The 12,637-nt window shown below is 38.6% G+C and overlaps 1 protein-coding gene across 1 annotated transcript in view; it reads right to left on the minus strand.

Annotated features, from left to right (window-relative positions):
• The window catches only part of LOC123517976 (replication protein A 32 kDa subunit-B-like), a 33,568-nt gene that overhangs the window by 2,384 nt on the left and 18,547 nt on the right, over positions 1-12,637 (minus strand). Inside the window, exons 4-8 of the mRNA XM_045278478.1 lie at positions 12,020-12,142; positions 11,365-11,544; positions 1,300-1,478; positions 739-808; positions 274-362 (exon numbers count right to left, since the gene is read on the minus strand). Of these exons, the coding sequence (XP_045134413.1) occupies positions 274-362; positions 739-808; positions 1,300-1,478; positions 11,365-11,544; positions 12,020-12,142 (641 nt within the window). The remainder of the gene's footprint in view (positions 1-273; positions 363-738; positions 809-1,299; positions 1,479-11,364; positions 11,545-12,019; positions 12,143-12,637) is intronic.

Here is a 12,637-nt window from a genome sequence, read left to right on the forward strand (position 1 = left end):
ACTTCCTCCAAATTTTCATGAGTTCTTATTTTCACCTTTCCTTTTATGTCTGACCAACTTTGGACTCAAATCAACATTCCAGTCTTTGTCTTCAAAGTGAATTAAACATACCAGAGCTACACACAAGCTTTTTTTCATTCCTAATATTTTCATGAAGTCCTTACATATTTTCTTATATGTGAATGAGACCTATATATATTTCAAAACCAGTTTTATATTTTTAATGTAGAATAAATAAAACTTATTATGATACAAGAGAGATCAGACACTCACTCGACCTCCTGCGATGTCACCTTCCCCTTGAGTTTCACCTTGATGTAGTCTCTCGAGTTGCCATCGTCATCACAGGATGACCGGATCAACTGCAAAGAGTTGGTAAAGTTAAATCATACAAACATGATAGGGCTTGAGTGTGAAAACCAGCAAATAAAGATCAAGCACTCAAAGCACTATGTCTCTGATCTTTCTCCTTAAAGGTATGTTAAAAAAAAAAAAAAAAAAAAAAAAAGAAAGAAAAGACAGTATAGTGTGTGTGCTGGTAACAACACACCCTTAGCCCATGTTTCACTCTCCCATATGGTCTAATCTGCCTTATGACCTGACACCAACCTCTAGCTGCCCAGCCCAACCATGTGCAGAGTGAGGTCAAGCCTCATCTGCCTTTATCTGCAGTTATATTCATCATTTGCCCTGCCATCCTTGTCAACTTCTGGTGAGACCAAGAGCCCTAGCCATGACCTGAGCCATAGGCCAAGCAGGCAATCTCTTCCCAATCTTGGGGATAGACAAAGTCCTTGTCCTCTCAGCCCTGGGAATGGACAAAGTCCTTGTCTTCTCAGCCTTGGGAATGGACAAAGTCCTTATCTCCTCAGCCTTGGGGATGGACAAAGTCTGGGTCCTCCTAGCCTTAAGTATGGACAAAGTCCTTGTCCTCTCAGCCTTAGGGATTAATAAAGTCCTGGTCCTCCTAGCCTTGTTACAGGCAGTTTATCTTTGTACTTGTACTGTTTCTTTTACATCAATATATGGTAAAAATTGTAAAATTTATTTACCTGGCACCACCAACATAGTAACTAGAAACCATACCAGTATAAGTGATGAGTGGAACATTCGGTATCTATTACAAAGAAAAATTTACTTTAACATTCTCACCTAAATTCAATCTTCCATTCAAGTATCGAAAACAGTTAGCTTTTCAGGATATTTTATACACTTAAGTAGTTACATGAACAGTGGAACAGAACCCAAGGAATGATTATGTTGAAAGGAAGGGTGAGAGGAGCAACACCCATATATTACCTCAAGCACCATCTCTGCTTCGCTGTGAGGTTCATCGAGGAGTACCCACCGCTGCCACCGCCACCCATGCCCCCATCAGGCATCCCAGGGCCAGCCAAACTCCCAAAGCCCACCATGGAGTTTGACATGTTATCATTGCTTCCCGCCATGGCACCTTTGTTAAAGCCACCATCAATTGCCTGAGGGAAGAGAAAAGTCAACATGGGAAATGATAGATGAAAAGTTACAAGCACTTCATTGCTGTAACCATCATCAGTCTGATGAAGAGAGAGAATAATTTGACACATGTAGGTACAAAAACAGAATCAGTCATAATTTACGTCATGTATACTATAACTAGATAAATAACACACACACACACACACACACACACAAGAAAAGAGGATGCATGGAAGAGGTGGAGAAGGAAAAGACGGATTAAGCAGTGGGAAAGTTACAAAAGAGCAAGAAATGAATATGTGTTGATTAGAAGAGAAGAAAGAAAGAAACAAGAAAAGGATATAATTGATAAATGTAAAGACCAACCAAGGCTTTTTTACAGACATGTGAACAACAACATCAAAAATAGAGAAAGTATTGAAAGTTTAGAAGTAAATGGAGTATGCAGGGAAGATCCCAGGAAATGGCAGAGGCTATGAATGGATGCTTTCGGAAGGTATTCACAAAGGAGACTGCTTTTGACAAACCACTGGTAATGGAACAGAAAGGGATTATGAAGGAGTTTCAAGTAACTGTGGAGGAGATCAAGAATATGATGGGGAGTTTAGAAGTGAGAAAAGCTGTGGGACCTGATGGGGTATCAGGATGGATTTTAAGAGAATGCAGGGAGCAACTGGCAGAAAAAGTTTGTGAAGTAATTGATGCCTCATTAAGGGAAGGTGTAGTGCCCCAAGACTGGAAAAGAGCTAACATTGTCCCAATCTATAAATCAGGTAACAAGAGAGACCCATTGAACTATAGACCAGTGTCACTTACAAGTGTGGTAGCTAAGATGTGTGAGAGGGTGGTGAAGAATAGATGGACAGACTTCTTGGAGAAAAATGACATACTTTGTGAGTGTCAATTTGGTTTTAGAAAAGGGCGTTCATGCACGACAAACCTGATATGTTACTATTCGAGGGTGATAGATGTAATACAGGAAAGAGATGGTTGGGCTGATGGAATATATCTGGATTTAAAAAAGGCCTTTGATAAGGTACCACACCGGAGACTGATCTGGAAACTTGAAATGGTAGGAGGAGTGCATGGCAGTTTACTAAAATGGATGGAAGACTTTTAGTAGGAAGAGAAATGAGAACAATAATTAAGGACAGACCATCAGAATGGGGCTTGGTGGAGAGTGGAGTTCCACAGGGATCAGTGTTGGCACCAGTAATGTTCGCGGTCTACATAAATGACATGGTGGATGGGGTGTCCAGTTATGTGAGCCTATTTGCAGACGATGCAAAATTGTTAAGAAAAGTGAGATGTGACAAAGATTGCGAACTACTCCAGGAAGACTTGGACAGAATATGGAAATGGAGCTGTACATGGCAAATGGAGTTCAACACGACAAAATGCAAGAAAATAGAGTTTGGCAAGAGTGAAAGAAGAATCAGGAGTATGTACAAGATAGGAAATGAAGACATAAAACCAGTCATGAAGAAAAAGACCTTGGGGTGACAATTACCAATGACCTATCGCCAGAGAGACATATAAACAAAATAATTGGAGAAGTATTGAACTTATTGAGGAACATAAGAGTGGCGTTCAGATATTTAGATGAAGAAATGATGAAGAAAATAATTACTGCAATGATAAGACCGAGGCTTGAATATGCAACAATACAGTGGGCTCGAACTTAAAGAAACACATAAGGAAACTAGAGAAAGTACAGAGGGCTGCAACAAAATGGTGCCTGACTTAAGAGATTTGACTTATGAAGACAGACTGAAAAGAATGCAACTTCCGACCCTGGAAAACAGAAGAGAAAGGGGAGACCTGATAGCAATATACAGAGTGATGATTGGCATGGAAAAATGGATAGGGAAGATCTGTGTATGTGGAATGAAAGAATGTCGAGAGGGCATGGGAAAAACTAAAATGGCCACTTATAGGAGAGATGTGAAAAATATAGCTTCCTCATAGAAGGGTGGAAGCATGGAATAGTTTAGACGTGGAAGTGGTCAACGCAAGGAATATTCATGATTTTAAGAAAAAGCTGGACATTAATAGATATGGAGACGGGACAACACGAGCATAGCTCTTTTCCCGTATGTTACAATTAGGTAAATACAATTAGGTAAATACACACACACACACACACACACATTGCAGCCAACGTGCTGACCATACGCATCTGAGCAGCTCACAGAGAATAACTACAAAAGGGGTTGGAGACTGGCCTAGATATATGTACAGGGGAGGGAAGGAGACATAGGTTCTCCTGTCTCCAAGTTAAATAAGTGTTGAATCATATACAGGCAACCCCCATTTAACAAAGGTTCACACAACAAAATTTTGTTACAAGGAAGGTTTCTTTTTACTACCATCTGCTCGTATAACGAACACCAAACTCGCTTTAACGAAATTTTATCCAAGTAATTTTTTCCAAGTTTGAAAGCCCGCCGTATCACACAAATCTCGTGGACAAAACGCGCACCACTCACTCCCCTAGTTCAAAACAATAACAGCGTCACCAGCAGCTCTGCATGCCACCAAAACGCCCAGCAATGTCACCTAGCATTGCTAAGACGACCAGGAAGTCTCTTACTCTGAAATGAAGCTGGATATTATTCACAAACACGAGAGAGGCAATAAAACTAATAGCATTGCTTCCCACCATGGCTTGACTCCATCTACTGTCTACCATTTTCAAGTCAGCAGACTCTATTAAGAAGGCTGGTGAGATCATATCTTCCTTGCAAGCTAAAAGAACCACCTGAACTCATGACTCTGCAATGGATAAAATGGAAAGCCTTGTGGAAATGTGGTACATAAGTTTTGTATGTGGTACAATGATGCGCCCTTTGTTTACATTCCACAGGTTGCCAGCTAGCGTATTTCCCACTCCACTTTCCCTCCCTTCATAAATTTAAGATCATCAATATTATAAAGTTACTTACGTACATACATTAGTGTACATTATAATGACTTAGTCTTAAATTGAACTACTTAAATGTTTAACTTCATAATTTTTACTTTCATTAAACCTTTTACTGTACGATGATGCACTCTCGCTTTGTTTACTCTCAATGAAAGCTCAAGTCAGGGGTTAAACTTGTTATAATTGGTTTGCTTAATGAAAATTCGCTTAACGAAGGGTTTTTTAGGAACGTAACCCCTTTGTTAAGCGGGGTTACTTGTATATGGAAAGAATAATAAGAGAGTGATGGAAGAGTAGTGTTGCCAGGCATATGGCTGAATCAAAACATACACCATAGTGTGAAAACCAACGATACACTGAAATTCCTGTTGGTCTAAAGAAACTAAGAGATGATATTATGGACAAGGATTTTTTTGGATTCAGGGACGAACAAGGTAATATGAGAAGGTTAATCAACGTAGAAAGGGAATTAAGGTATATGAAGGAGGTGATGTTGAGTCTAATGGACAAACAGGACTGATTAATAGTAGAAAACACAGACCTGAAATTGACAATTGTACAATGTGAAAAGATCAGTGCAATAAATCGGGGATTGAAAGATAAGATACAAGAAATAAAGAAACAAAATGACGTACTAAAAGCCACATGCCAAGATTACGAAAGCTCCTTAAGGAGCTTGCAGGTTAAAGTGCAGGATGGGATTGTAGACAGGGCAGAAGGTGGATTGGGTGATAACAAGCTGAACTACCAAATGAATGGAAGCAGGAGCAAGAAGAGGAAAAGTTAAATTTTCAGAGATTGTAATGAGACAAATTCAGGAGAACACGAGTCGCTGTAATTGAAGTTATTAAAGAGAAAGAAGACCTGGTGCAGGATACAATGGACAAGAAAAAAAGCTTCATGATTTTTGGGATGAAGAAAAAGAAAAATCCAAATAATTCACAAGAGAACATGGAGAGAGAATTTGCCAAAACTGTTATCAAATGAGTACAAAACAGCACACAAGAATTAGACCAGGAGGTGGAGGAAGTGATCAGGCTAGGAAGATACAGTGAAGGGGGTAGGAGACCAATGAAGGTGAGAATGAGATCCCAAGTGGCTATAGAGGAAGTTATGGCCAGGAAAGGGAAGATGGCCAATGATACTGAACACAAGGATATATGGATAAAAAGAGATATGAACTTAGAGGAGAGGGAAAAGGAGAAAGTGCTAAGAAGTGAAGCTAAAGAAAAAAAAACAAGAAAAGGACAGATAAAGAAGAAGAATTTTTACTGGAGGGTTTTTGGATATGAGACTAAAGAAGTGGTACCTAAGGAAGAAAGAGGAGATCGTGGAGGAAGCAAGAAATTAAGAGTGACGTATACTAATATAGATGGGTTGTTATCAAGCATATTGGAAGTTTGGGATTATTTGAAAGAGAAAAAGCCGGATGTAATGTGCATCGTTGAAACAAAACTGAGAGGGATCCATGTCAACTTTAAAGAGGAGGGATATAATACCTGGAGGAGAGACAGGAAGGATAAAGGGGGAGGTGGAGTGCTAATAATGGTTCATGATAATAATATGTGTGGAGGATGTGCAATACGGTGAGGACAAAGTGGAAGTAATGGGAGTAACAATCAAAACAAGATTTGAAGAAGAGAAAAATTATAGTTACATATGTTCCACCAAAGACTAATACATGGGGATCATAAGACCATAAAGATGTGCAAAGAGAGGTGATTAAGTGCTTAGATAACATGATAAGAAGAGATAGAAGAATACTTTTAGTTGGAGACTTTAACTGTAAAAAAGTAAACTGGAGAGAGATAGAAGTAATGGATAATGCTGGGCAGTGGAGCGAGAAAGTGTTACAGTTGACTATGTTTAATGCAATGGACCAGTGGGTGGAGTCAACAAGGTACAGGGGCGGGGGGGGAAAGAAGAACCTTGACCTAGTTTTCACAAAGAAACCAGAGTCCCCTCCAATCATACAATACCTTAGTCCAATGGGGAAAAGTGATCATGTGACATTAAAGATGCAAATGTAGGAGGAAGATGAGATAAGTTACAGAGAGGACTATAAAGGAAAGATTAAATTATGCAAGAAAGGATTTTGAAAAAATTAAGGATCTATTTTGCTGATATTGAGTGGAGTAATATTATGTACAGAAAGACTGTACAAGGGAAATATGATATATTCTTACAGAAATATAATGGAGTAAAAATGTTTGTACCTGTTTATAGAGTTCAGAAAAAAATACATGCTTGGTACAATGCTAGATGCATACAAGCAAAAAAGGCAAAAGATAAAGCATGGAAGAAACTCTTAATGCAGGGAGATGACTATAACAGACAGCAGTACAAAGATGCAAGAAATGAATATATTAGAGCAAGGAGAGAGAGAAAGAAAGAAAGTTTGAGAAAGATGAGAATAAAAGCAAAGATGAACCCAAACTTTACTACAAGTTTATAAATGGCAAAAAAGAATATGGAAACAATTGAAAAAATAATTGAAGAAGGGAAGACATACAAACAAAGAAGGAAATGTGTGAAATAATGAATGAGAGCTTCAAAACGGTGTTCACTGCAGAAGATGATTTCACAGAACCTAATAGGACATGGGATTGCCAAGGATTACAGGAGATCACAAAGCACAAAGAGGATATTGGAAGATTATTAGATAAGTTGGAAGTCAGAAAAGCAATGGGGCCAGATGGTGTATCAGGCTGGATGTTAAAAAGAATGTAAAGAGCAACTACTGGATCCAAATTGGGGAATAATTACAAGTTCAATAAATGAAGGGAAAGTTCCACTAGAATGGAAGAGAGCCAACATAATACCGATATTTAAAGGAGGAAAGGCAACTGAACCACTAAACTACAGACCAGCGTCACTTAGAAGTGTCTTAGGGAAGCTATGTGAAATAATTATCAAAGAAAAATTACTAGAAGAGGAGCAGGTTACATCAAACAGACAATTTGGGTTCAGGACAGGGCAGTCATGTGTATCAAACTTATTAAGCTTCTACTCGAGAGTTATTGCAGGACTTGAAAACAGAGATGGATGGGTAGACACAGTATACCTGGACATTAAAAAGGCTTTTAATAAAGTCCCACACAAAAGACTTTTTTGGAAACTAGAGTACATAGAAGGACTGCGTGGAACCTTGCTCGAATGGACAAGAGATTATTTGAAGGATAGAGAAATGAGTACTGCGATCAGAGATACACACTCAACTTCGGGTAAAGTAACTAGCGGAGTGCCACAAGGGTCAGTGCTAGCCCCCATTTATGTAAACGACATTCACATTGGGATAAACAGTTATATAAATTTATTCGCTGATGATGCAAAGCTGCTAAGAGTTATCAAAACCAGAGAGGACTGTCTGCTGTTGCAGGAAGATTTAAACAAGATCTATGAGTGGAGCAGGAAGTGTAAATTGGAGTTTAATGCCAAGAAATGCCACATAATGGAACTAGGAAAGAGTAAGAGAAGACCAGAATAGAACTATTTGATGGGAGAGGAACAAATAATGAAGACTAAAGAGGAAAAAGATCTGGGAGTGATCATAGAGGAAAATCTAAGCCCTTGCATTTGGCGAATCTCAGCTTGGTGAAATTCAATTTTGGCGGTAGGGTGGCCTTGGACCATCGAGTGCACATTTTGCGATTTGAATTCAAACTTGGTGGTCCCCTGGTGGAAGTACAGCAAACCACATGGTTCCTTGGTGACGTCAGACCTCTCTTTAAACCTATCAAAATGCAGTGTGAGTCCTCTTCATCCATTTTGCTTGTGCTACCCTCTGTTCTGCTAGCGTGGGAACGAATTCTGGCAATTTACCGCCAACATGGCCTCTACCAGAGCAATAGGTGGTACCGGTGGGGGTAAGGACAATGGTGGTGGCGGCAAGGACGAAAGTGGATGAGGGAAATGGGTGGAAAAATGGGAGTTACAGCCTTTATATCATGTGTTATTAGCTTTATATATTGTTTATTGGTCTGTTTTGTACATGTGTTCTAATGTGTAAAGGCAAAAGATTTTATTTCAGCTCGAAAGATGGTATTTTAGGGGTCAAAAGAGAGACTTTGGCAATGACCAAAGACTGATTGGGGCATTTTTTAGGCAATTTATATGGTATCAAGAACTCCTGCTTGGCGAAATTCGAATTTGGCGTTAGTTTCGCCAGACTAATTAATTCGCCAAGTGCGGAGGTTTACTGTAATGTAAGAGTGGCATTTCATTACATGGATAAAGATATGAAGAAAAAAAATCATCACAAGCATGATACGTCCAAGGCTGGAATATGCAGCAGTGGTATGGTCTCCGAGCTCTAAAAAGGATACAGGCAACCCCCGCTTAACGAAGGTTCACACAACAAAATTTTGCTACAACGAAGGTTTCATTTTACTACCATCTACTTGTTTAATGAACACCAAACTTGCTTTAATGAAATTTTATCCTGATAATTTTTTCAAAGTTTGAAAGCTCCGCTGTATCACGCAAGTCGACAGGCTTTTGAATACACCAGCGCCTCTTTGCACACCACTCACTCCCCTAGTTCAAAACAATAACAGTGTCAGCAGCAGCTTGTCTTCCCTTGCTCTACATGCCACCAAAATACCCTGCAATGTCGCCTAGCGTTGCTAAGAAGACCAGGAAGTCTCTTACTCTCAAAGTGAAGCTGGATATTATTCACAGACACAAGAGAAGCGAGAAAACTAATAGCACTGCTTCCCACCATGGCTTGACTCCATCTACTGTCTACCATTTTCAAGTCAGCAGACTCTATTAAGCAGGCTGGTGAGATCACTTCTTCCTTGCAAGCTAAAAGAACCACCTGAACTCGTGACTCTGCAATGTATAAAATGTGGAAATGTGGTATGTAGTTTTGTATGCGGTGCAATAATGCGCCCTTTGTTTACATTCCACAGGTTGCCAGCTAGCGTATTTCCTGCTCCACTCTCCCTCCCTTCATAAATTTAAGATCATCAATATTATAAAGTTACTTACATACATACATTAGTGTACATTATAATAACTTTATCTTAAATTAAACTGCTTAAATGTTTAACTTCATAATTTTTCACTTTCATTAAACCTTTGTTTACTCTCAATGGAAGTTCAAGTCAGGGGTCAAACTTGTTATAATTGGTTCGCTTAACGAAAATTCACTTAACGAAGGGTTTTTCAGGAACATAACCCCTTTGTTAAGGGGGGGTTGCCTGTATAAGAAAATTGGAAAGGATACAGAAGATTGGTACAAAAATGGTGCCAGAATTAAAGGACCTCACATATGAAGAACAACTGAAGGAAATGGGACTGCCAACCTTACAAAATAGAAGAGACCGTGGGGACCTAATAACAATGTATAAGATAGTAAATGACATTGAAAGATAGACAAAGAAGACCTGGGGCTGTTGACTGAAGATGGAAGGACAAGAGGACATGAAAAGATGATCAGGATGTGGCAGTGTGAAGGATGTTGGAAAATACAGTTTTCCACACAGAAGATGAAGTGTCAGGATGGACACTGAGAGAATACAGAGAACCAAATTGGGATGTGATCAACAGCTCTTTGATGGAAGGGAAAGTACCAAGGGAGTGGAAGATCAAATATAGTGCTTAAATACAAAAGGAGAAAAAAAAGACCAAGTCCCAAAATTATAAACCAGTGTCACTGCCTAATGTTATGGGAAAGATCTGTGAAATTGCGATCAAGGGAAAATGGATAGAATATCTGGAGAAAAATAAAATTATAAACAACTCCCAATTTTGTTTTAGAAAAGAAAGATCATATATGACAGATCTCCTAAGTTTCTAAACAAGAGTAATAGATGAAGTGCAAGGAAGAGATGGATGAGTTGATACAAAGAATTTGGATATTAAGAAAACTCTTGACAAAGTACCACATAAAAGACACTTATGGAAAACTGAACACATATGCAGAATACAAGGAAATGTCTTAAGCTAGATGAGGTACAAGTTAATGGGAAGACAAATGAGGACTGTGGTAAGACATCTCATCATGTTGGAGCACAGTACCTAGTGGCATACCATAGGGCTCAGTGCTGGCACCAATAATGTTCCAAATATATATTAATGATATACAAGAGAGCTTGAGTAGCTAAATAAATTAGTTTGCAGACAATGCAAAACTCTTGAGAATAATAAAGAGCAATGAGGACTGTATGGAATTGCAAGGAGATATTGACAAAATTTGTGAGTGGAGCCAAAAGTGGAAATTAGAATTTAATGCCAAGAAATGTCATGTGATGGAAATGGGTAAAAGTAATAGAGCACCTATGTAGGAATACAAAATAAGAAGAGATTAAAATGAAGAGGAAGGAAGAGCAAGACCTGGGAGTCATTATACAAGACACCTTCATCCCAGAAAGACATAAATGGACTATTTGCTTCAACATAGAAGACACTAACAAATATGAGGATGGCATATAATTACATGGATAAGAGTATGATGAAAAAAAATCATAACCACTATAAGACTCAAACTTGAATATGCAGCAATAGTGTGGTCTCCACATATGCAAAAGGATATTAAGAAATTAAAAAGAATCCAAAGGACAGCTGCAAAGATGGTGCAAGAGATGAAGGACCTTACCTATGAAGAAAGACCGAAGGAAATAGAACTACCAACATTGAAGGATAAACAGGAGAGAGGAGATCTAATAACGATGTTAAAGATAGTAAACTATACAGAAAAGATAGACAGACAAGACTTGGTACCATTGATAAAAGATGGTGATCGACAGACAAGAAGACACTCCAAGATCATAAAAGTCAATGTTTGAGGAACATTAAAAAGCTTTGTTTCCCACATATGATAGTGGACATCTGGAATGGCTTGAGTGAAGAGATTGTAACAACAGAAAATGTGCATAAATTTAAGGAAAAGTTGGACAAAAGTAGATAAAGAGAGAAGTCAACATGAGGCCTGGTCAAACCCTGTAATATACAACTAGGTAAATATACACACACACCTCCTCCTTCAAGCGTGAAAGCTGCAGAGCCGTGTACATCACATCCATTAAATGTGCAGTGATCCAGTTGAAGTCTGTGACAGGCTCCATATGCAGAGCAAGAAGCTGCTTATTGCCATGGTAGGACTTCAAGGTCCCATACACCTGGCAGTAAGTGTTCTCCATCAAGGTTTCTTCCTCCTGTATAGTAGATGACACCTATTATTCACAACAATAATATACATACATAAAGATTATTACATAAGGAAGGAAGAGCATATAAGATATATTACAGAACAAGAACAAGAACAAGAAAAAATAAAATAAATAAATAAATAATTAAACAAATTACGTTAGGTAATTAAACAATGAAACTAGAAAAAAAAACAGAAGAAACTTAATATTTTAGAGCTTATGAGACAATGGATGTAAAAAATACTAAGGGGAAAACTAACAGAGAGAGAGAGAGAGAGAGAGAGAGAGAGAGAGAGAGAGAGAGAGAGAGAGAGAGAGAGAGAGAGAGAGAGAGAGAATCACACCTTCCCCATTGCAGAAATAATGATAACTGAAACAGACAACAACAAATCATATGAATAAGAAAAAAAAAAAAAAAAAAAAAAAAAAAAAAAACTCATGTGTATAGTAGATGTGCATCCCAAACAAAAACAAAACTCACAGACTCTGAGTCGAGCCACTTGATAGCGGAGATGGAGCCTGTGGTATCTTCCAGTATGTAGGTCACTTTTGTACTAGTAACATTCACCTCTTGGATCTTACCCATCACTAACAGCATGTTAACCTATGAGAGACAAGGAAGGTCAGAGAGACAAATTATAACTAAGCCATAACAAGACATAAATAACTATAAAATAAAATGATGCAGGAGAGAGAGAGAGAGAGAGCACAGATAGTAAGGAAAGGTAAAGGCAATGGACTGGGGGAATTTAACAGTTTACTAAAGAAAAGTTAACAATGGGAACATAAGAAAACAAGGATTGGAGAGGATCATAAAGTGGCAGGAAACAAAAGAAAGGTAAAGGGGGGGAGGGGACCAGAAATGTCACCAGGTCGGACTACTCTCTCGATGGTAACCCAGAATGTCTTGACACCTCCCTTAACTTTTCCTTCATTAACTTCTGCAACATTCACGGTCTTACATCTAATTTTCAATCTGCAGAACACCACCTCTCCTTTACTAAACCTCATCTTCTTTTCCTCACTGAAACAGCTGTCTGAGGCAACTGACAGTAGCCCCTTTTCTGTTCCCTCCTACTTTCTCTATCCTCATTTTCAT

Source organism: Portunus trituberculatus, chromosome 43, assembly GCF_017591435.1.
Source record: "Portunus trituberculatus isolate SZX2019 chromosome 43, ASM1759143v1, whole genome shotgun sequence".
NCBI classification, from domain to species: Eukaryota; Metazoa; Arthropoda; class Malacostraca; order Decapoda; family Portunidae; genus Portunus; species Portunus trituberculatus.